This window comes from Arabidopsis lyrata (genome assembly GCF_000004255.2).
Source record: "Arabidopsis lyrata subsp. lyrata unplaced genomic scaffold ARALYscaffold_7, whole genome shotgun sequence".
Taxonomy (NCBI): Eukaryota; Viridiplantae; Streptophyta; class Magnoliopsida; order Brassicales; family Brassicaceae; genus Arabidopsis; species Arabidopsis lyrata.
In genome coordinates, this window is record NW_003302549.1 from 1140838 (window position 1) to 1163118 (window position 22281).

General features: G+C 33.9%; 5 protein-coding genes and 2 long non-coding RNA genes across 8 annotated transcripts; 3 read left to right on the top strand and 4 right to left on the bottom strand.

The window, feature by feature from the left end:
- Positions 1-1615: 1615 nt before the first annotated feature.
- On the top strand, positions 1616-3749 carry LOC9305040 (putative phytosulfokines 4). The gene is made up of 2 exons (XM_002866888.2): positions 1616-3429; positions 3536-3749. The coding sequence occupies exons 1-2, from the start codon at positions 3301-3303 to the stop codon at positions 3668-3670; spliced, it is 264 nt and encodes an 87-aa protein (XP_002866934.1). The 5' UTR covers positions 1616-3300; the 3' UTR covers positions 3671-3749.
- Positions 3750-3816: 67 nt separating this feature from the next.
- On the bottom strand, positions 3817-4487 carry LOC9303007 (VQ motif-containing protein 29). Its single transcript, XM_021016739.1, has one exon. The coding sequence runs from the start codon at positions 4378-4380 to the stop codon at positions 4003-4005; it is 378 nt and encodes a 125-aa protein (XP_020872398.1). The 5' UTR covers positions 4381-4487; the 3' UTR covers positions 3817-4002.
- A 3097-nt stretch (positions 4488-7584) lies between these two features.
- On the bottom strand, positions 7585-8493 carry LOC110226678. 2 transcript variants are annotated; one of them, XR_002330612.1, is made up of 2 exons: positions 8170-8493; positions 7585-8058 (listed from the first exon to the last, which is right to left on the bottom strand). It is a non-coding gene; the product is annotated as an uncharacterized LOC110226678 (long non-coding RNA). The 2 variants fall into 2 exon arrangements; XR_002330613.1 differs by having other exon boundaries at positions 7585-8062.
- A 270-nt stretch (positions 8494-8763) lies between these two features.
- On the top strand, positions 8764-9549 carry LOC9305042. Its single transcript, XM_021019896.1, has one exon. It carries the CDS (start codon positions 8926-8928, stop codon positions 9376-9378), a length of 453 nt encoding a protein of 150 aa, XP_020875555.1. The 5' UTR covers positions 8764-8925; the 3' UTR covers positions 9379-9549.
- A 394-nt stretch (positions 9550-9943) lies between these two features.
- Positions 9944-11788, bottom strand: LOC9303008 (glycosyltransferase 6). Its single transcript, XM_002868925.2, has one exon. It carries the CDS (start codon positions 11430-11432, stop codon positions 10122-10124), a length of 1311 nt encoding a protein of 436 aa, XP_002868971.1. The 5' UTR covers positions 11433-11788; the 3' UTR covers positions 9944-10121.
- Positions 11789-12765: 977 nt separating this feature from the next.
- LOC110226933 (cytoplasmic tRNA 2-thiolation protein 1-like) lies at positions 12766-21712 on the top strand. The gene is made up of 4 exons (XM_021019897.1): positions 12766-12980; positions 13359-13433; positions 21233-21291; positions 21381-21712. The coding sequence occupies exons 1-4, from the start codon at positions 12808-12810 to the stop codon at positions 21407-21409; spliced, it is 336 nt and encodes a 111-aa protein (XP_020875556.1). The 5' UTR covers positions 12766-12807; the 3' UTR covers positions 21410-21712.
- On the bottom strand, positions 17423-20897 carry LOC9303009. The gene is made up of 12 exons (XR_002330822.1): positions 20647-20897; positions 20437-20552; positions 20257-20323; positions 19994-20155; positions 19706-19788; positions 19347-19619; positions 19205-19273; positions 19032-19112; positions 18804-18876; positions 18575-18727; positions 17893-18027; positions 17423-17664 (listed from the first exon to the last, which is right to left on the bottom strand). It is a non-coding gene; the product is annotated as an uncharacterized LOC9303009 (long non-coding RNA).
- Positions 21713-22281: the final 569 nt, after the last annotated feature.

Below are 22281 nucleotides of genomic sequence, written 5' to 3' on the forward strand. Positions count from 1 at the left end.
TTGATAAACTAGAAAAAGCTTTTATATCTTGATCCTAATTAGTACAAAGTTCTTAAAACTTGATTCTATATACATATAATTATTTTTGATACAATGATTTTTCCCTAGTGGAATTACAAAAATCTTTATCTTGAAAAGTTTTTTACCTCATTATTGTATTAAAGGCAACAGATATCAATACACATATATCATGGGAAATGAAAAAAGTTTACAAGACGGAACGCACACATTTACTTGTAAATTGATGTCACAACTTTATTTTGAATATTCGTTGAACCTTAACACGTAAATACATACTCAATAATTTAAAGATTTGAATGTTCTATAATAGTTTTTTTTTCGTTTGTACTCACGCGCATATTTACCATATGGAAATCCGGACAATGAACACGGTGGCAACATTAATACATATATATATACAAACAACTAAATTAAAATCCACATCATATATTTTAGAAAATTTTCGAGTTACATTATTATTTATTTCTTTTACATATTTGTAGACATAAGTAGAATCTTTATACATAACTTCTTGAATATAACGCAAGTAATGGTCATGCGAATCATGTAGAAGACATTATTCTTTACCCTTATGCTAATTAACGAACTTCCCTTTGCTTGAGGAAACATATATCAGTTTTGATGCGTATAGGTATATATTATATATGGATCTTGTACAATTAGATACTTACGGAAAAACCAATTATAACTTTTGATTTTTCTACCTGTATGTAGAAATTTTACTATATAAACTGAAAAGAAAAATTTGTTTCCAAAGTTTAAATAAAAAAACAACGAAAGAACTAATTCGTAAAAAAAGAGTGAACAGAATTCACAAAAACTACCATTGAAATGTAACGGAATTTCAATAGATCAGATGTATATATATTCTTAAAAATTTCATACTAATTCTTAAAATTTTTGTTAAAACTTCAAATACTTATTTTGTAAGATTTTAGTCAACTTGGTGTGTATGCTATTTATTGTATATATGCTAATTACTTAGCCGACGGCTACAGTTTAGGTCATATTAAATTTGAATCTTTAACTAAAGTCGAGGAGGAAAACTTTTATAAAAAGTATGGACAAATCCTATATCTTTTATATGACCTCTTATATTAATCATAATTAAATGACGCATGTAAAGTTTTTAATAACTATAAAAAATACAGGCCATATGCCCATATAACGACAAATTTTTAAAATTGGTAAAAACCTAAATGTGTCTATTATTTTTGTTAAAGAAAAACTTAAACGTGTCGTTTCTTTGGCAATGGATGTTAACATGCAACACTCTTTCTCTTTAAATCTTCTTAAAAAAATCTGTCGTTTCTATGAAAATGAGTTGCAAATTTTCGATGTTCATTGAGTACGGATTAAAAATAATATAAAAACAAACTTTACGGATACAAATAATATAGAATGCTGTTTAGTTTAGGATAAATTAGTCTCCAAGTCGTCGCATATTGGAGAAATCTATTGTCAATATTTTTTAAGAAATATATATTATAATTCCTTATTAGTTATATTAATTAGATATAAAATATATATATATATATATATATATAATTAAGTCATAAATATATTAATAAGACTATGACCAATGGCAACTAAATGTCTAAATGCTAACATTAACCCTAGTGAAAAGGGGTTTACTTCAACCTCCACATCGACCTAAACTTTCACGTCGATTAAGTTTTGGCTCGACCTTGTACCCAACACATCCAGAAAATTATACTCTATCACTTCTACAGTTCAACAAATTAACGATATATATTTTTCCTAAATTAATTTCATGTTTTTGTCGCCTTGCATCGTTCGTGTTAACACATATATTTGTGTGTGTGTGGTGTATATTTATGAGTAAATGGATGTAAAGTAACGTTAGCAATCCACTAATTATGCCTTTTATGTTTGTGGTGGAGTGTTCGTTGAGATTTATGATTTATCGTATGGCGTCATTTGGTACGTCATTAGGGTTCTACTTATAGTTCCAATTGTATAAATATCAATATATATGAACTGTGTGCATCGTATATATATATGTACATACATGCATATGGATAAATGTTTACGTAAGGGTAGCTTTAGTTAACGAGTTTCGATCTTTTTCGATTTTTTTTTGCTTTGCAACTTTAAAAATCGATTGGTTTCTCGTGATATTAACATATTATATAGGTGGGGATGCAAATATTGGGATAATTGTACTAATGACATCAGTGAATGATATATCATAACTTTCATACAATTAAAAAATAGTTTTTCTGCGTATCGACCTACTAAATTAAGTTTTAGTTTTTTTCCGAATGTACCTCCATCATGGCTGAATCATTGGCCGTAGAAAAAAGATATATTAATTTCAGGTTCTGAATTTTTTGCTTTTTTTTTTGATAATTCAGAATTTTAGTTAATAGATCAAGGGCTTTATGAATAAAAATAGAGTGATGGAATTCATATTTTTGAGAGAAGAAAAAGGAGGGACCCATGTGAAGATTAAGTTCTTAACGATGTTTCCTGTTTTGCACTGGGCCTTTATAAAGAGAAGGGTTTAGGATTGTATTGGGCCCTTATATTTGTACATTTTGGCCCGATATAAAAAAACCGAAGGCTGACTATTATTACCTCACGTTACGGGTCAACGTTTTTGTAAACTAAGCAGCAATGCCAAATAATATTATTTTATTTTACTTTGGATTGGTTTTGGTGATTTGGTCCAATTACAATCTCCTTTACCCACTTATCAGTAGTGGCATATTATGCCAAAAAACAATTTTCAGCAGTGGCAGAAATATATACGTAAGTCCATCACCTCCCTATAAATATACTTCTTGATGTTTCAAAATAAAAAAAGTTTTATATATATTAATGGGGTTTTTTCTTGTTTTCCACTAAAGATATATAAATATAAATATATATGCAGCTAATTTTCTTGAAGTATGAATCTATGATGGATAAATGGTTAATCTTTAGAAACACTATGAAATTTTATCAAATCCACTTTTCTATATATATATATATCCTAAAAACTATGAAATTTTGAAAACGAGTGAAATAGATACACATCTTTTGTTTCCTTTTGAAAAAGAGTGAAATAGATATACATCTTTTTTTTTTTTTTACAACTGTAATTTTTTAATAGATAAGAACATTAACAAATGAAAAGATAAGATCAAAACACTCTATTTTTTTGTTCTTAAAATAAGAACTAGACTAAGAAAAGAGATGACCAAGATTGACTATATATAAAGATGGTTTAGTCATTGGTTTTCAATATATCCATAATTAATTTATAATCACAAAATGGCAAATCTCTCCAGTTTACTCACGACAGCTCTCCTCCTTTGCACCGCCATGCTAACGTGCACCGCCCGCCCGGAACCTGCCTACTTCGCCTCCTTCACAACCTCTCCGGCGGATACACTTAGTCTGGTTAGTGAGACTATATATATTCGTAGTTTCGTACACAAATGTTATGTAGATTCATGCGTAGTTATGTACTTTCGTTTTGTCATTTATTCCTATAATTATGTTTCAGGAAATGATAGAATCAAAACTACATGACGTGGCGGGAGAGAGCTGCGATAAAGAAGACGACGAAGATTGCTTGGTGAGAAGAACATTGACGGCTCATCTTGATTATATCTATACACAGAAGAATAGTCACCATTAGCTATAAATGTTAATTATTGTAACTGTTGTGAATTCAAATTATTCTCACATGTTACGAATGTGTATATAGAATCATTAATGATTAATTCAATTGATTCTTTTAATGGAAATGTCAAATTATTTCCAGTGTATATAGAATCCTTAAAAAAATTTAATTCTGTTTTATTTTAATTGAAAGTGTCAAATTACCCCCACATAGTATGTGTGTATACATATAAATGGCATAACAAATTAAATCTAAAATGCGTCTGAAAAATATATGATTACATCTTTCTGTTTTATTAAAAAAAAAAATATACAAGAATGTTAAGCAGGTAGATAAAATGTTATAAGCTACCATCTGGAAAGATTTGGAGGATTTTGAAATGAGAAATCTCCCCAAGAAGACGACTGATCAAACGCAGATGATGAAGAACTCTGCTTTGCTGCATCATCCAAACTCTTGAGCGGTTCAGCCTGCACAGGCTCATGCTCAGGTGCACCGGTTAGCCTCTGAACCAACTCTTTGAAGTTTACTGGCTCGACTCGGTACACATGGGGGTGCATTGGATTCAAAGGGGATGATGATGATATTGCAGGCCTCTTCAAGGGCTTTGAAGGTTGTTTACGGGTCGAATGGAGCGATGTTAGGTAATTTTTCGTTGTCCTTGTCGCGGTTTCTTGAGCGTTAAGGTAACTCTGAGACATAAATTGCTGTGATGTTGCTTCCATTGAGACTAGAGATATCGCTTAAAATTCTGTAGATGTGAAGTTATGTCTTCTGATATATATTGATGGATGTGCAACATTTTCAACGCGGGTCAAGCCTTTGGTTTTTGACTCTTAAGAACCTTGTTTGTTTTTTTTAGTTTTGTTTATGAGAAACATAAGTGAAAAAAAGGGAAATTTCAACGTGTGTGTTCTAAATATTCTATAGTTTTCTAAGTTTCTGATCATAGTAGGATAACTATCTAAAAGGAAGATTCTATTATCAAACTGAATACTTCATCAAATATTAGAATAAAGAAGGCCGTGGCCGTCCACGTGACGTTTTGTTATTATTATTTGTAAATTGTAATGATGAGAAGATTAAATACTTAATACTTATCAATAGCCTTCGGATTTGAATCTGAATCGGATTCCTTGATCTACTATTTGATTTACTTTTTATAACAAGTAATCTATTACTCCTTCCGTTTCATAATATAAGTTAATATAAGTTATTTTAGGTAAACACGCCGATTAAGAAGATCTACTGTTTAATAATTCAACTAATCATAAAAGAGATTACATAATATAAATGATAATAAAATATTAAAGTAATATATAATTTACATTGAAACTCGAAAAGACTTATATTGTGAAACAAATTTTTTTATCCAAACGCCTTATATTATGAAACGGAGGAAGTATTTGATTTCTAAAAGTGCTACTACGGTCACCAAAATAATAAGAAGGGGAAAACATATGCAACCATTTAAGAAAATAAAGTTTCAACTCAAAATTACAAATCTAAAACAGGTGTAATAGTAATATAGAGCAAACGCTTTTATAAATTTATAACAATTTAAGATATTTTTCATTCAATTTATTTTATATATTTGTATTTTGTAACTTGAATTTTTTTTAAGAAAACTATTTTTAGATTAAAAGTGAAAACATAATTCGTTTAAAATCATGTTAACAAATATGGAGCTATAACTTATCCAATCCACACCCCAAAATGCTCTGTTTGTATTTCTCAGAAAGTTTCATTCCTCTGCTTTTAAAAGAAATTGAAAGTAAAATTGAAATACGAAAGAAAAACACACGTTAATCTACAAATCAGTGTTAATCTACAAATCAGTCACGTTGGATAGGAAAACCAAGTTGAATGTTTGGAATCACTAACGATCAATGTTGGATCTAAAATCCGGTTAGTTCTTATATCATTATGCAAATTTAGTATCAAACAATAATTTTTTTTAAAAAAAAAACACAAAAGAAAAAACTTTTCAAAATCCGAAAAACGGAAATCAAAATTTTTAAAACTATTTTTAAAAATTAGAATTAAAACATGAATGCTAAATCTACATAATGATAGGAAAAAACAAGTTGAATGTTTGGAATCGCTAACGACTAATGCTGGAACCAAAATCCGGTTAGTTTTCATATCATTATGCAAATTTAGTATCATACAATAAAACTTAAAAAAACACAGAAAAACTTGAAATGCTAAATCTACATAATGATAAAAAAAACAGATTGAATGTTCGGAATCGCTAACGACCAATGTCGGATCCCAAATCCTATTAGTTTCCATATCATTATGCAAATTTATTATCAATTTTTAAATCTTAAAGCACAAAAAGATTTTCGAAATCCGAAAAGAACGAAAATCTAAATTTTTAAACCTATTTTTAAAATTAGAATTAAACATGAATGCTAAATCTACATAATGATAGGAAAAAACAAGTTGAATGTTTGGAATCGCTAACGACTAATGCTGGAACCAAAATCCGGTTAGTTTTCATATCATTATGCAAATTTAGTATCAAACAATAAAACTTAAAAAAACACAGAAAAACTTGAAATGCTAAATCTACATAATGATAAAAAAAACAGATTGAATGTTTGGAATCGCTAACGACCAATGTTGGATCCAAAATCCTATTAGTTTTCATATCATTATGCAAATTTATTATCAATTTTTTTTTTTTAAAGCACAAAAAGATTTTAAAAATCCGAAAAGAAAGAAAATCAAAAAATTTAAAACTATTTAAAAAATCAAAATTAAAACTGGAATGCTAAATCTGCATAATAATAGTAAAAACAAATTGAATGTTTGGAATCGCTAACGACTAATGCTGGATCCAAAATCCGGTTAGTTTTCATATCATTATGTACATTTAGTATCCATAAAAAAAGTTTAAAAAAACAAACACAAAAAAAAAACTTTTAAAAATCCAAAAAGAAACAAAATCAAAATTTTTATAAAACGATTTTAAAAAATTCAAATTAAAAACTGGAATGCTGAATCTACATAATAATAGGAAAAACAAGTTGAATGTTTGGAATCGCTAACGACTAATGCTGGATCCAAAATCCGGTTAGTTTTCATATCATTATGTAAATTTAGTATCCATAAAAAAAATTTAAAAAACAAACACAAGAAAAAGCTTTTAAAAATCCGAAAAGAAACAAAACCAAAAATTTAAAAACTATTTTTAAAAGTCGAAATTAAAAACTTGAATGCTAAATCAACATAATAATAGGAAAAACAAGTTGAATGTTTGGAATCGCTAACGACTAATGCTGGATCCAAAATCCGGTTAGTTTTCAAATCGTTATGCAAATTTAGTATCCAAGTTTTTTCAAAACCGTAAGAATTAAAAAAAAAAAACCAAAAAAATTTCAAAACGATTTTTGATTTAAAATTAAAATCTGCTAAAATTTTTGAATTAAAAAAAATAAGAAGGGCTAGAAATTGACCTTTCTTATGGGCTGAAAATGATTTTCTTTTTGTTGGGCTTTGTTGTGCAAAAGGGCTTTGATGACATCATCAATCCAACCCACTCACCACTCTGCATCGTGAAAGCCATCCTTTAATCTCCACCGGAAACGCAAGCCATCACCGTCGTCGATTGCTGCTCGCCGGAGAGAATCTTCAATGAAAAACGCAACCTCTCTGTAAACGCAAAAGCAGTCTTCACCGGAAAAGCAAAGCCACGTGATCATCATCTTCAATCACGATCTTCTCTTGTTTGGTTGTCGAAGAGCAACGGCAAAGAAACTCTCTCTCTCTCTCTGCGTTTCTCTGGGTTCGTGATGATGATGCTAAAACTTTTAGACAGAGAGAAGAGAGGATGCGGGAGATGTATATATACATACAATTTGTTGTTGTTTAGGATTCATTCATTGTTTCCTTTTCTTTTTTTTTGGGGTTTCAAAGTTTCCTTTTTTTTTTTTGGATTCAAAATTTCCTTTTTTCTTAATTAGCACTAAGCTTATTTCCCTTTGGATATTTCTTTCTTTAAACAACAACAATGGAGATGAGAAAAGCTTGTCAAAAAAGGACGAAGAAGGAGAAACCAGAGCTTGTGATTGCAGAAACAGAGCTCAAGGCTACACAAGGTTAGAGTCTCAGCAATGGAAATACATAAAGAGGCTGAATTTCTCAAGAATTAGGACTGAAGCAGGTGATGAATCTCTTTCTACTTGGAATGGGAAATAATCCGTCTTCAGTGACTTGTATAAAAAGAGTGGAGAAAACGACTACGATCACCCTGCCTACGGATATTGCAAATAGAAGGTCCTGGACATAGTTTGGCCTCAAGCATCACCTCTCTCAGACAGAAGCTGGTCGATTTGCTCTTGAGTTCCAGGAACTAAAACAAACCTTATTCCCAGATGATGAAGAAACGCTATGTCCTGCCTGCACAAAAAATCAAATCACTTCACCTTCTACTCAAATACGAGAGCTGAAAACTCAAGCACATTGCAAAAAAAAAGATACTATCTTGAACCAGATCAGATGGTTACTCGTTTTTGCTGTTTTGGTACAAGATTAACTCATAAACAGTTACAAAATATACTACTTGCAAATATTTAGAAGAAAGTAAATAAAGTGATGTTGGATAACTAAGACACAAATATTCATCAGTGCATGATGAAGTTTAGTGGTAATTACTCATACTTTTGGACGGTAGATCGTTCATGTATATTCAATTTATTATTTACTGCAATTTGCCGATTATTTTTTCCTTAAATTTTGTATGTTCACATCTCATATTTTTCACGTTTTAAAGTCAACTCTTGACTTTACATTTTCTTAGCATATATCATATATGGTATAAATATATAAATACAATGGGTCTAATAATTGAAGGGGTTACGATCAAAATACGCTCCACATTTAAGAGTACCATAACATTATTTTCTTATCATAATCAAATTTTATCTTTTGTTTAGTATGGATTCCATCAAACTCTCAACGTCTCGTGGCTAATGCTGTATAAAAATAATCAACCAAAAAGAATAAATCGTCCTTTACTTATTGGATACAATTATGCATCTCCGTACGCAAATGCCATAAGTCTATACTTTTTAAGTTTTATATATTTTTCCGTATACTATATAGTTCAAATGTGTATATACATACATATATAAATATAAAATTATGTCGGGACCCAAATTTGTATGTATATAAATCATCGCAAAACCTTGTTAAATGTTCAGCATCTTACATAAATCATTGCAAAACCTAAGTTTCTCTTCTCACTTTGTGATAAAGATAAGATGAGCAAGAAAAAGGAGACGAAGCTAAGCAAGTACATAAAAGTTCCCATAAAGATGCTGGTCAAAGCTAGAGACTTGTACATACAAAGCATGAATCAATGGTCTTCCCATGACCTTATTGGCAGCGGCATGGGTTTAGGGATACCGGTCTGCAACGTAAGCACTCTTCCGCGAAGTTTTAGCGCTAGCCACGCCCAATATTCCATGAGACCTGAAGATGATCGTGTGCCTGAGCTTGTGAGAGCCGCATCAGCTAGAAATATGATCATTGGTGATGCGCGACATGGACCATCGAAATTGCGGAAAGCTAAGAGTTCGAGAAGCTGTGGTGGTCTTCATGGGTTTGAGAAAATTGATGAGACAAGTCCTTTGATTAGTTTTGGGAGTAAGCACAAGATGCTTCAAAAGAGTAAGAGTTACGGTGTTGCCAAATATACTTATTCGCTCCAATAATTGTTTTGTTTATGTGTTACGGGTCAGTTTCGATTTCCATTTAGAATCTTTGGTATATATTATGTGTGATTCAGATCGAGAGGTTGGGTCAGGGTGTCTTATGTAATTAAGAATCGACCAAATGTGAATACTTGTCATGCATGGGTGTTTTAATATCGTTATTAATGCCTATTGTTGTAAACTTGAAAGCAAAATGTTAGTTTGCCCAAAAAAAAAAAAAAGCAAAATGTTAATGTGATATATATTGTTTGTTACAATCCATGATTCATAGTTGCTTTCACAAAATGAAATAGTCTTCTCACACAAATAAATACACATGTGATTGTGATATTATAACCAATATCTAGATATGTACATGCATCACCAAACTCAATAATTATGAAATGGCCATAGATGTGATGGTTCATAACTGTGGATAATTGACCTGAAGAAGGAGACATTAGTTCTAATTTCGTCGATATATCATTACATGAATTCAAATCCCATTACCTTTTTTTAAAAATTTAATTGGTTGGAAAAGAGGAATATGTCACAAAATTTGAGTAAACAATGTGTTTAAACCAAATGCAAAACTGTTCGTTGATTTGGTTGTGTCATGCATTAGGACATGGACACAAAAATTACGACCAATTCTTTTTTCAGTTATACACAACACAAAGTGAATGACATTAGCTCTTTTTCTCTTCCTTTGTGTCTACTTAATTTTCATAACCAACTTATCAAAGTACTTATTAAGAAAATAATCACCAAGCCTCATTAGGATAATCGAACGGCAGAGGTTGAAGCGGAGAAGTCTTACTCAAATCAGAATGCACGTGACCATACACGCGCATCACCTGATTATCAGCAAAATTAAGGGCTCTGATAATCTCATTCCAACACGTGTCACCATCGTAACTCGGATTATGATCACCGCTACATGGTTGACATCCCGTAAAATGCGTTACAAACGCGCGTCTACGACTACCTCTCCCACCAAACTCGCCTTTCAAAAACCGCTCTTCTCTAAACGCACCGTATCGCTCGCTCACTTTCTCCGCGTGACGTCTACGCAACGTGTCGTCTTCTCGTTCCATCTCAAGATACCGCTCCGTCACGTTAGCGAAACCATCAACTACACCAATCCAATACCCTTGGAGATAATACTCTCCTTCGAGGTATATCTTAGGATAATACAACTCTTTATGTTTATAAAGCAAATAAATCAGAGCCGTCTGATCATCTGACTCTGGAAACAACTTATCTTTGAATATCGACCGTTGGATCGGACCCCACTTTTTGTAATCTGGACTCACTGGTCCCATACTCTTCCACGTGTCAATTAAGTCCATTGACCATTGACAATTCCTGATTAAAAAAACGCCGGCGTTTAACGCCGTCCAACTCGGTTTATCGTAGATTATATTTGGCCAACCGTGAACGACGAGGTTATGTTGACGGTAACGGTGAAGCGGCGGTTTAAATTCCATGTCGGTGAAGATAGCGTCGGAATCAACCCACCAAATCCACTCCGCCTCTGGGTGAGCAAGCATCGCCGCTTTAACCACCGGAAGTTTCGCCCAATACGAATTCATCTTCGGATGAAGAAGAGCATTGCTGTAGAAGATTTCATGGCCATGGATTCGAGCGTAATCGACTTTGTTTTTGAAGCACCGGAGTAACAAATGGTCTCCGATTGGGTTTTTACACGGCGAGGATTGTGAACCGGTTACCATTAAGATCCGGTTTTCTGAACCGGGTTTGAATGATGGGTGTGATTTAAACCATTGGTGCCGTTTCTCGTCCCAGTTTGTGATTGATTTCTCGATCGAGTAGCTTAGCTCCGGATCGTCGTAAAAACCGGGTTCACGTGGGTCCAATTGCATGTTTAAACCGGAGCATTGAACCGGTTCGCCGCCGTGACGTAAACCGGTGAAGGTGAAAGTGAAAGAAGGTGAAAAGATTGAGAAGTAAGACCAGACGAGAGTAAGAGACATGAAAGCTCCGGCAAGAAAGATAGCACCATCTGATAAACATACAGTGGTTTTGGTCTTTGCGCCGCCGTACTTTCCCATCGGAGATGATGGGATTGAGAATGTGAAAAAAATCTAAAATGAAGTGATTAGAGAAGATGAGAAATTTCAGTAAAACTCTGAAAACAGTTGGGTGATGAAGTAAAGAAATAATCTTTTCTTATTAAGAGTTTATTGGCTTAAATGTGAGGTGATTTAGTCAACTAAATGTATGGTAAGATAATGGGATTATTATAATTCTGACACAGATTTGACATAGTTTTTAGTTTTTCTCCTAATATAAAATTGATATTACTAACGAAACATTTATGGGAAGTGTTAAGACTTTGAACTTTGAAGTCAGGTTATTAATGCACAGGATTTATATATAGAATGTAATCGTTTGAGAATTTCTACTAATTAAAGTTATCTCTCTATTATAGATAAAAATCTAACTAATTATTTCCATATAAATCTGAGCCATAATGCTCAAAAATATTAAAAGGATAAATATCATTTACGTAATTTGTTTTACAATTTATTAGTATCCAGAAACCAGAATCACAATCGTTGTTTACAACAAATATATATATTTTACAGAAACAAATGAATTTTTAAATTAATTACTTCAATGCTAAATATACTTTTAATAGAATAATTAGAGTTCCGTCAAAGCCCATTTATGGCCCACGTATAAAACGTCGCCGTTTCATTCCGACTCTTTAAGTTTTTCACCTCCGACCAGCAAGTAATCCCGGAACTTGTCACTCCGGTGATAATGGAGGCCAAGAGCAAGAAAGCAGGAGCCTCTCGTCTATGCTGCTTATGCTTCAAGAGGCAATTTTTCTTTCTTCTCTTTTTGCCTAGAATCTCGTGTTTTTGGGTTTTAGCTAAGATTTTAAGCTGTACTGTAAGATTTGGCTCTCTTATTAATCGCATTGGTTTGGATTAGGATCTCTGTGTGGAATCGAATCAAAATTATCATTCTGCTTCGTTGGAATTGGATCAATAGTGAAAGTGACAATTTTTGTTTTTTTAGTCTATTGCTAGTTGCCTATTTTGGTGTTATGTATGACAAGTGATTGAGTATGTGTGTTTTAAAGATATACAGAGAGTGCTTCTATGAGGTTTTTGAGGAGGAGACTCATCAAGTCATTGTTCAGAATCGTTTATTCAAATTTGTGCTTCTTTTTGAATTCTGTATGTGTTAGGTGAATGTTATATAGCGTTTTATTCATTTGATGGGTTCTTTATTTTTCTTTTCCAGTATGGTTTGCCTCGTCAGATTGTTTCATACAAAGATATGTATGGATGGACAATGGACGACATTGTGAAAATGATCGGTTCGAAGAACAATTGCACCTTTTTGTGGTGTATTCCGTCTACAGGTAAGGAGCAGTTTTCTTTTTGTTGTTCAACTTACAGTTTGTCAATAACTATGCATAACAACAACAACAACAATTTTGTGTTTAATTGCTTCTGTTTGGTAAATCCGAAGGCACTTGATCGAAGAGCTGCGTTATTGAAAGTAGATAAGCTAGTCGCTGGACATAATGCAGATGATATAGCAGAAACCGTTCTCTTGAACATATTGCGAGGGGATATTGCTAGGTAAGTATTTGTTGATTGATATTTGTAATATTGGCAACTGTAGATTAAGTCGGTGCACATCGATTACTACTGGTGAAGATGGTCCCATTCCAAGATGTAAACCTTTCAAGTATACGACGAAAAAGGATTGTCATATATCCTTCACTGAATAATCCTTTTGTTCTGAATACTACTGATGATTATATATCGTTTAAACTGCTCAATAAAAGATATTGTGATACCTTAACATATTGCTATACATATGCTTATTTCAAGAAGCTGGATTACTTCTAAGTGTGCAATCATCGACTTTTTGTAGGGTTTTCTCTGTTCTTAAGTTACAGTTTCAGCCAATCTCTAGTTATTTTTATGGCTTAAGACAACCCTTGTTTTTTTTAGTTTGCAGGCGTGTACTCTCCTAATGCATATTCGTGGGTTTGCCCGTGAGTTCATCAAAGATTTGGAAAGAATAAGGTTCTTTCTCGACCCTTTTTGCTTCAGCTTCTTTGCTTGATATGACTGCTCTCAAAGCCACTTTGTTCTTAGAATTTTGCTTTCTGATAAGAGTGAATTTTGGCCATTAAGTTGACTAGTACTGTGATCGGTTCTTGCATTACTTGCTGATTGGTCTTAACTCAGTCATCTTCTCTAATCATAACACCCAAATGCTTGCTTCTTTATAATACTTGATTTCTCTTCCAAGTGTAGTACCTCTGTGTCGTCTCCATTTTTGTTGTTACAGTCGCCGAGTTTTTTGTTTTTGCCGGCGGAGTCACAGCGATGGGTTTTATGGGTTTTTACATTGGTTTTGAAATTAGAATTGATTTGAGTTCGGTTAATATTGGTTTAGAGGAGAAAACCATAAAAAATAAGACACGCGATGGGATTTTGAGAAAGAGGTGCGTGGACCAAAAAAGGCATGATTTCTGTGGATAAACCCCTTTAGAAATCGCAGACACGCGCTCAACGCGAGATGGGTGAGAGTGGGTTTGAAATCGTGCGATTGGTAAAAGTGGGGTATGAAGTGGAGCTCTCTGATTGGCTAAAAAACTAAAAATAGTAGACATATAGCTCCTCTCCTCCTCCTCCGATTATAAAATTTATGCTTCTTCTTCTTATAGACAAAATTTTGTCATTTTAATATTAGCCCCAGCTGAGAATGAAATTCAGATTTTCTTCAATCTGAAAGTTGTGTGTGTTTTAGATACACTTGAAAAAAAACTATAGAATCTGGACTTTGAGATACTAAACATTTCCTCTTCATTTTGCTAGTTTCCTATTTTAATGTTTGCTTCACTATAGGTGATGAACTTTCAAGTGCAAGGATCTATTTGGCCAAGACAAAACTGTTATTGTTCTCTCTTATCATTTTTGTGGTCTCTTAATAGGTTCCAAATGCCTCACAAACAGAGAGTAAGTGGCTGAGTAAGATTAGTTTTTTCAATCTCTCCATGGATGGCATATATGTTTACTTTGTCAAGCATAGTGTAAGTCCTCCATATTTGTTAGATGAAAAGAAGAAGCTGGTGAGATTTCTATGTGTATACATATATATATGTTCTGTATGAAAAAAGTTATATAAGCTTACTCGGTTTGTGTGAGAACTGCCACTATTTTGTTCCTCCATTATGTTCAGCTCTCTCTAGAACAAAGTTTAGCCTAAAGGTTATACTTAGACATGATCTCACTGATGATGCTTTTGCTTAGCTAAAATTAGGATGAGTCTTAAATTATTAAGTCAAGACTATCTGATATAATGATTTTTTATAAACTCTTAAAATTCTTGTGATTAATCTTACTTAATTAACAGTGAGGTCAGGTCGTTTTGGCGGTTAGTGGCATAACTGTATAAAAACTCAGGATTGCACTGAGGTAAGCAACCTAACACATCATTGAAAGACACCAATCTGGAAAGTCCGGAGAGTATTCTTCAGGATTTTGTCAAAAGTCTTGTGAAATTCGTGGGTTTGTGTCAATATGTAGACATTTCTCCTCATGCACAGATACTGTCGCTTTTGATTCCTGGTTTGGCTCGTTGAAAGTCAAAAAGCCTTCATTATTTTAATACATGATTCAGCTTCTGCGTTAAAGCTAGGTTTCGTCATTGGTACCGTGGTTGACTTCGTATGCATGTTATAACATAAGAAAATGTTCTTGTTTGTTGATTGCTCCCTGAGATCCAGGAACTTTTGTCTAAAGTAAGCAAAAACTGCTTCTTCAAAGATGTTGTGCCAAAAGTCAGAAATCTTGTTGAATCAAGATTAAGCAAAAATACTATGAAGCTGGATTACTTCAAAGATGTTAAGCAAATACTATGAAGCTGGATTACTTCTCCACTGAATGTAAGTTTGCAATCATCAATTTTTTGTAAGGTTTTCTCTGTTCTTAAGTTACAGTTTCAGCCAATCTCTAGTTGTTTTTATGGCTTAAGACAAGTCTTGTTTCTTTTTTTGAGTTTGCAGGTATATACTCTCCTAATGCATATCGTGGGTTTGCACGTGAGTTCTTTCTCGACCCTTTTTATTAGTATCCGCTAGAATGAAATAAGAAAACTAGATGAGATCTCTAACTTATACAAAGTGCAGGCCAAGGGAGATTGAGATACTTAGCTCTACGCCATATGGTTATAACAGTAAGACATTTGAGCTTCATACTATCTGTGTGGCTCCATTCTTTTTTTTTCTAATGTACTCCTAAAACATCTCCGATCTCTCTGATTGCAGAAAAATCATATATATACATCAGTTTCATCTGGGACTAATGCGGCAGTTATCAGAGGTGCACTGAGAGCCAAAGTTTGAAAAAAAACAATCTCCTGAGAGCCAGGAACTGTTGTTTAAAGTAAGCAAAACTGGTTCTTTTGCTAAAAGTCAGAATCTTGTTGCATCTCCTATTTATTACATCTGAAACTCTTGTCTTTATTGCTAGGTCAAATTTACAGGTACAAAACGAGGTAGAAAACCACATAATGACCATTTGCCATTGTTAGAAGCCAGCAGGTTTGTGATCATTATCATCATACATTGATCTACTCAAAGGCACTTTGTTTTGTTCTTAGAATTTTGCTTTCTGATAGAGTGAACTGTGGCCATTAAGTTGACTAGTACTGTGATCGGTTCTTGCATTACTTTCTGATTGGTCTTAACTCAGTCATCTTCTCTAATCATAACACCCAAATGCTTGCTTCTTTATAATACTGGTGGTGGCAATGGCCTCCCCTGCTCATTATGTCGTTGGACTGGATATATATCCAAAACTGCTTGCAGTGATCATTTTGTTTTCTTTCTAAACGATCATCAAGTATTTCTAACTTACAGATGTTTCTTGTTGCCTTTAGATTTAGGATTGACCGGTACAAAGCACGGTGATGGTGTCTAGTTATGACAGAAACTCAAAGAAATTCAAGATGGTTCTACTATTTGCCCATCCATGCTCTTTTGGATCAAAAACAACAAATGAAGTGGCCAGTTGTAATGAAGATAGATTTCAGTCTATCTCTTATAGACGGGGCTAAGTATACTTGCCCTGGTGGAAACATCTGTACAGCTAGTCCAATATCTGATTTTGATCCTTCAAGAGCAGAGATTTCGGATAATCAACTGCAATGGAGATGTTAAGTTCATACCTGCAAAAGATTTCTTCCTTCACCTTGATCATGATGCATATTTTGAGCAGTACATGACCATATAGGCATCAGCTAGTTTAAGATATTAAATGATAATGTTACTCTGCTTATGCCAATATTGGTGGTTATGATTTATATATATTGGTGCCAGAAGTATGTGTGAAACTGTGAATGTGTCTCATGTTCTTGGTCTTCCAATGTCTAAAGTGGTATGCAAAACCAAAAGACTTGGCGGTGGCTTTGGTGGTAAGGAAACAAGATCAGCTTTCATTGCTGCTGCAGCTTCTGTTCCTTGCTACCTATTGAATTCATACTGGACAGAGATGTGGGCATGATGATAACTGGTGATCGCCATAGTTCTTTTGCTTGATATGACTGCTCTCAAAGCCACCTTGTTCTTTGAATTTTGCTTTCTGACTATTACTGTGATCGGTTCTTGCATTACTTGCTTCTTCTCTAATCATAACACCCAAATGCTTGCTTCTTTATAATACTTGTTTTGGAGCTTGGAATCAAAGGAGGCATCAGATTAGAGGGGGTTTTCAACATTCTCTTGGCTATTTTCGATTTGATTTCTCTTCCAAGTAGTACCTCTGGGTTTTATGCGTTTACATTGGTTTTGAAATTAGAATTGATTTGAGTTCGGTTAATATTGGTTTAAAGGAGAAAACCAAAAATAATAAGACACGCGATGGGATTTTGAGAAAGAGGTGCGTGGACCAAAAAAGGCATGATTTCTGTGGATAAACGCGAGATGGGTGAGAGTGGGTGTGAAATCACGCGATCGGTAAAAGTGGGGTATGAAGTGGAGCTCTCTGATTGGCTAAAAAACTAAAAATAGTAGACATGTAGCTCCTCTCCTCCTCCTCTTCTTATAAAATTGTGTGTTTTAGATACAACAATTGAAAAAATTCAGATTGTATGTATACGTATAAGGAAGATTGAAAAAACTAAACATTTTCTCTTCATAGTAGTGCAGACGTTATTTTCTCAGTCAGTCCAACTGAAACTATGGCACGAGCTGCAACCAAATTGGAAATGATCCTGAGGGACTGAACAGAGCAAGCAACATCTTTGTCCCTGCATACCCATAAACGAAAATGTGAATATGCATGTATAAGAAAAATAACATTAATTACAACAATGTACTGGGAGAGAGTAATAGTCTAATAGATCATAAAACCAGAAAGTTGCAACCCTGTTTCAGAGTCTATCTTATGTAAGAAACCTATTTATGCTCCCGTTCTTATGATCAAGTAGGAGCACAACATTATATAATAAAAGAACAGCCTATACACCAAATTTTACCTTTTAGAATCTGGTGATTTTGAAAATATTTCCAGTGCTTTTAGACAGGATCCAATGCTTTATCATTTTCACCTATAACTTTTGCACCTTTAACAGTGCGGGATGTATTTTCCAATTTGTCCAGTGTTGCGTTACCTGAAACGGGGAAAACAACCCAAAGATGAATGAGGATGATATATAGGTCCATGATGAAAGAAAACAAAAGAAACTTTGAAGGCAGCTAAGGTTCTTTCACAGATAGCAAAATGTATGTGAATTTTCTGACACTAATCTTCTAAGACATGCAGATTTACAAAAGGAGAGCTGGGTTAATATATGAAATATACAAAACCTGAAGTAAAAAGAAAAAGGAAAGAAAATCCTTATATCATGAGAGTTGTGTTAAATCTAAACAAACATCAAGCATAGCATGACACCATAGCAAAAATCCAGCTCTAAGAGTTGTAAACCTAGAACAATAGAGCATACTTACTACAACCTTTGATAAAGAAGAAAATGCATTTGGCCATAACCAACAATGAAAGGATGATATCCAAAGATATGTCTGTTACAATGATATGGAAATGATCATCAGAATTAAATCTAAACATGGATTGTTTACATCACTGTATCTATCTGTTGGATAACTCTTTTGATTCTCAAAAGTCAAAAAGAAGAGTTTACAAATAGCATATCCCATTACCTGATTTTTTATCTCCTCTTGGGTTGGGAATCCAAGAAAATCCTCAGGGGGGTGGAGAATTTACATTGACAGCACTCTTCATATCTGACTGAACGTCAGCTAGACCTTTTGTTGCAGACATGTTCTCAGCCAGGGTCACAGAGTCGCACTTTTCTGTGACATATAAATTTAATAAAGGAGAAAATTAATTAAGAATTAGATGCTAACTACACACTGAAGAGAATCAAACCATTTCTCTGTTGCCCTCCATTTCCTTTGAGCATCCAAGCTGCCTTATGGTCAACTACTGCAGTTTGGATTTCCTGTACGGGTTCAAAATGTTCTTAGTGATCTATCATTCCAACAACATTTTCCACTTTCAAATCCTTTACATTGTATGACAAAGACAGTTTTACCGAAATGCTCTGTACATTGGACTCAAGCTGCAAAGTATAAGTCATCAATATCAGATCATTACCCTGGCTTCAACTTCTTCTTGTGATTCTTTAACGAAGGGGTGCTCACGAAGAGCAGGCCAGGTTAATCGATTTCTAGGTTCCTGTTCGCATTGTAATAGACAAACAGTTTAACCCAGTCCAAGAATAGTTTCAAACGTATCAATAAATGGACAACTTAAATAAAAAAAATCACCTTGTTGAGCAATCCTTTCAAAAAGCTTTTGAAATAAGGACTCATTTCATCAGGATATTTGACAGGATCCTTGAAGATTCACTAAAATGTTAGCTCAAACTTTAAGTATAGACTATGGACAAATATGAAAATATTGATATACCTTAACAATGTGACGAATGAGAGCATACACAGAATTGGTGTAGAAGGGAGGTTGACCTACATATAACTCGTATCTGATGTAACACAGGAGATTAATTAGAACCATATCAAGTGCAGTGAAATGTGCATAACACAAGAATAAAGAAAAAATAAGAAACTATGAAAGAAAAGCCATCACAATCATCACATTTATAGATGTAATAGCTTTCATAACAATAGGAGTTGAAGTACGACAACTCAGATGAGTTTCTCCACCTACAATATAATAACATAGCTGAAAAATCAAAGGGGAGACAAGTTAGTTGATGCCAAAGAGAAGTTAAATAAATCATATAATCAAGCTGCATTGAAAATACTTACGTTTCTACTTATATTTAGCTAAGTATATGAGATTCCTGGCTAGCCGTATCCTCTTCTAGTACTTACATGATTAACTTAGTTTTCTGAAACAATCATAGACGGAAAGATCCATGGTTCATAAATCATAGACGGAAAGATCCAAGTTTCTAATTATCGTATTGTAACGATAATTCTTTCCTAACTCTTATCTTTAAGAAACAACAATATGAACAACTCATGTGTGTGGGAAGCATAGAAACAGAATTTCAAACATAATTCCTGATAGGAGCCAAAGAAAGGTTATATTACCTTAACTACAGACCCAGCACCAATAAGAATGTTTTGTGGCTTCATGTCACGGTGAATCATACGGTTTGAAATAAAGTGAATCCGTTAACCATTACTTCTCAAGTCCACAGCCATCTCAAACAATGTCGAATTGAAGTGACTTACTGTCGAGAACAAAATGATCTGGATGTACATCAAGGAAGAGAGGAGGTAACATAAAATCGACTAGGAAAACTATAAAATGTACCGATGAATTGTCATTAAAGAATGTTACACTACCATACCATGCTAACTGATTCTTGCCTTGTCATGTTCCCAACTTCAGTTTCTAACTTTAGAAACTCATGAAACCTGAATAAGACCCCGATAAAAAAAGGCTAAATAACTAGGAGAAAGCATGAACTAACACAAGTAAGCGAATGGAAGTGAATACTTGTTCTGAAGCAACTGGCATGAAAATGTACCTCTCAAGTATCTGGTTTTTGCTAATCTCCTTGCGTGAAAAATTAGAATGCCAAGCAAGATTCTTAGGGTACCAAGGCAAAGGCTTGGTAGCCTCCAGTTCACCACTCTCTATAGCCTTAAGTATGGAAAACAAAAACCAACATCTAAGTGATTCTTATGTAGACTATCATCAATGAGACACTAGAAAAAAGGAAGAGTCATGAACTAACCTCAGCCTGAAGATATTTCATGAAATCATTCTCCAATTTCAATCGAATCCCATCACAAAATTGACCACTGAAGAATCAAAAACAGAGACCTCTGTGTCGTCTCCATTTTTGTTGTTACGGTCGCCGAGTTTTTTGGTTTTCGCCGGCGGCGTCACACTCACAGCGATGGGTTTACATTGGTTTTGAAATTAGAATTGATTTGAGTTCGGTTAATATTGGTTTAGAGGAGAAAACCAAAAAGAATAAGACACGCGATGGGTTTTTGAGAAAGAGGTGCGTGGACCAAAAAAGGCATGATTTCTGTGGATAAACCCCTTTAGAAATCGGAGACACGCGCTCAACGCGAGATGGGTGAGAGTGGGTGTGAAATCACGCGATCGGTAAAAGTGGGGTATGAAGTGGAGCTCTCTGATTGGCTAAAAAACTAAAAATAGTAGACATGTAGCTCCTCTCCTCCTCCTCTTCTTATAAAATTGTGTGTTTTAGATACAACAATTGAAAAAATTCAGATTGTATGTATACGTATAAGGAAGATTGAAAAAACTAAACATTTTCTCTTCATTTTGTTCTGCAACCATTTTTACAGGTTGGAGCTGATAACTGAAAATTGGATTCAAAGAATCGCAGCTAAAGAAATCAAACAAAGTGAGTTGCATATTTTCTAAACATGTGAAAATTGGTGCAAGTTTGTCCTCATTCTGCTAGTTTCCTATGTTTATGTTTCTTGACTTTAGGAGATGAACTTTCAAGTGCAAGGATCTAGACCAAGAAACTTTAATACTTTGATCAGACTGGAACCAGTAAGGCTTGCGTGAGGTTCACAAGGAGGCTTATGTGAGGTTGACGCTGGATTATGATACGTTTAATGGTGCAATCAAGACTGGAATCATCTTAAAAAGTTCATGTTTCAGCCTTTTTGTCATATAAATTAACTAGCAAGAGACATCCTTGTTGGTTCTAGTCTTCTAGACATCCCAACTTGTAAGAACATTCTTCTGTCAGCTTCTGTAATCAGTAATAACAATATATGAATTCTTTTGTTGAATAAAGAAAAAAAATTGAACAATTGATTACACATAGACTTTACATAATCCAACTTTTATATGAAGCTACAAACAAAGTTTAAAACATGAGAGATTCCATCTAATCTTCCTTCATCTTCAATCTTCATCTTCAACATCTTTCAATATCTCTCCACTTAAGATACACAAAGCCCAGCTCTATAGTGCGTGAACGCACCAACAACCATCAGAACATGAAACAACTGATGGCTATGTCCAGCTATATCGAATTTCCCCTGCAATAATACATTTTTCATACAGAAAGCAGAAGTCATATGCAGCGAGCATAGGCCAATTTAATAGAAGTAAAAAAGAAACAGAACAACTATGATAATGGGAACTCATATGATATACAGCATAATCCCAGTAAGTGGATATTTGTTAAGAAAAATCTTAGAAGCGTCAAACTATAGTCATCAGGATATGCCTTTGGCCACTTTGGTGATAAGTCATCCCAAGTCGATCCCTTCAGCATTCACCCAAGGCCAGGTTGGAAATAAATCTGATCGTAAAACACATCTGCAGATTATTTTAGTTAGCATGTGCTAGACATAATGAGATTTTGAAAGAACAA

Bases quoted from the DNA above. Each gene is read 5' to 3' on its own strand.
- LOC9305040 (XM_002866888.2), top strand. From the start codon at position 3,301: ATGGCAAATCTCTCCAGTTTACTCACGACAGCTCTCCTCCTTTGCACC. The intron at 3,430-3,535 runs GTTAGTGAGACT...ATTATGTTTCAG, and splicing joins CGGCGGATACACTTAGTCTG to GAAATGATAGAATCAAAACT.
- LOC9303007 (XM_021016739.1), bottom strand. From the start codon at position 4,380: ATGGAAGCAACATCACAGCAATTTATGTCTCAGAGTTACCTTAACGCT.
- LOC9305042 (XM_021019896.1), top strand. From the start codon at position 8,926: ATGAGCAAGAAAAAGGAGACGAAGCTAAGCAAGTACATAAAAGTTCCC.
- LOC9303008 (XM_002868925.2), bottom strand. From the start codon at position 11,432: ATGGGAAAGTACGGCGGCGCAAAGACCAAAACCACTGTATGTTTATCA.
- LOC110226933 (XM_021019897.1), top strand. From the start codon at position 12,808: ATGCATAACAACAACAACAACAATTTTGTGTTTAATTGCTTCTGTTTG. The intron at 12,981-13,358 runs GTAAGTATTTGT...TGTTTTTTTTAG, and splicing joins TTGCGAGGGGATATTGCTAG to TTTGCAGGCGTGTACTCTCC. The intron at 21,292-21,380 runs GTGAGTTGCATA...TCTTGACTTTAG, and splicing joins AGCTAAAGAAATCAAACAAA to GAGATGAACTTTCAAGTGCA.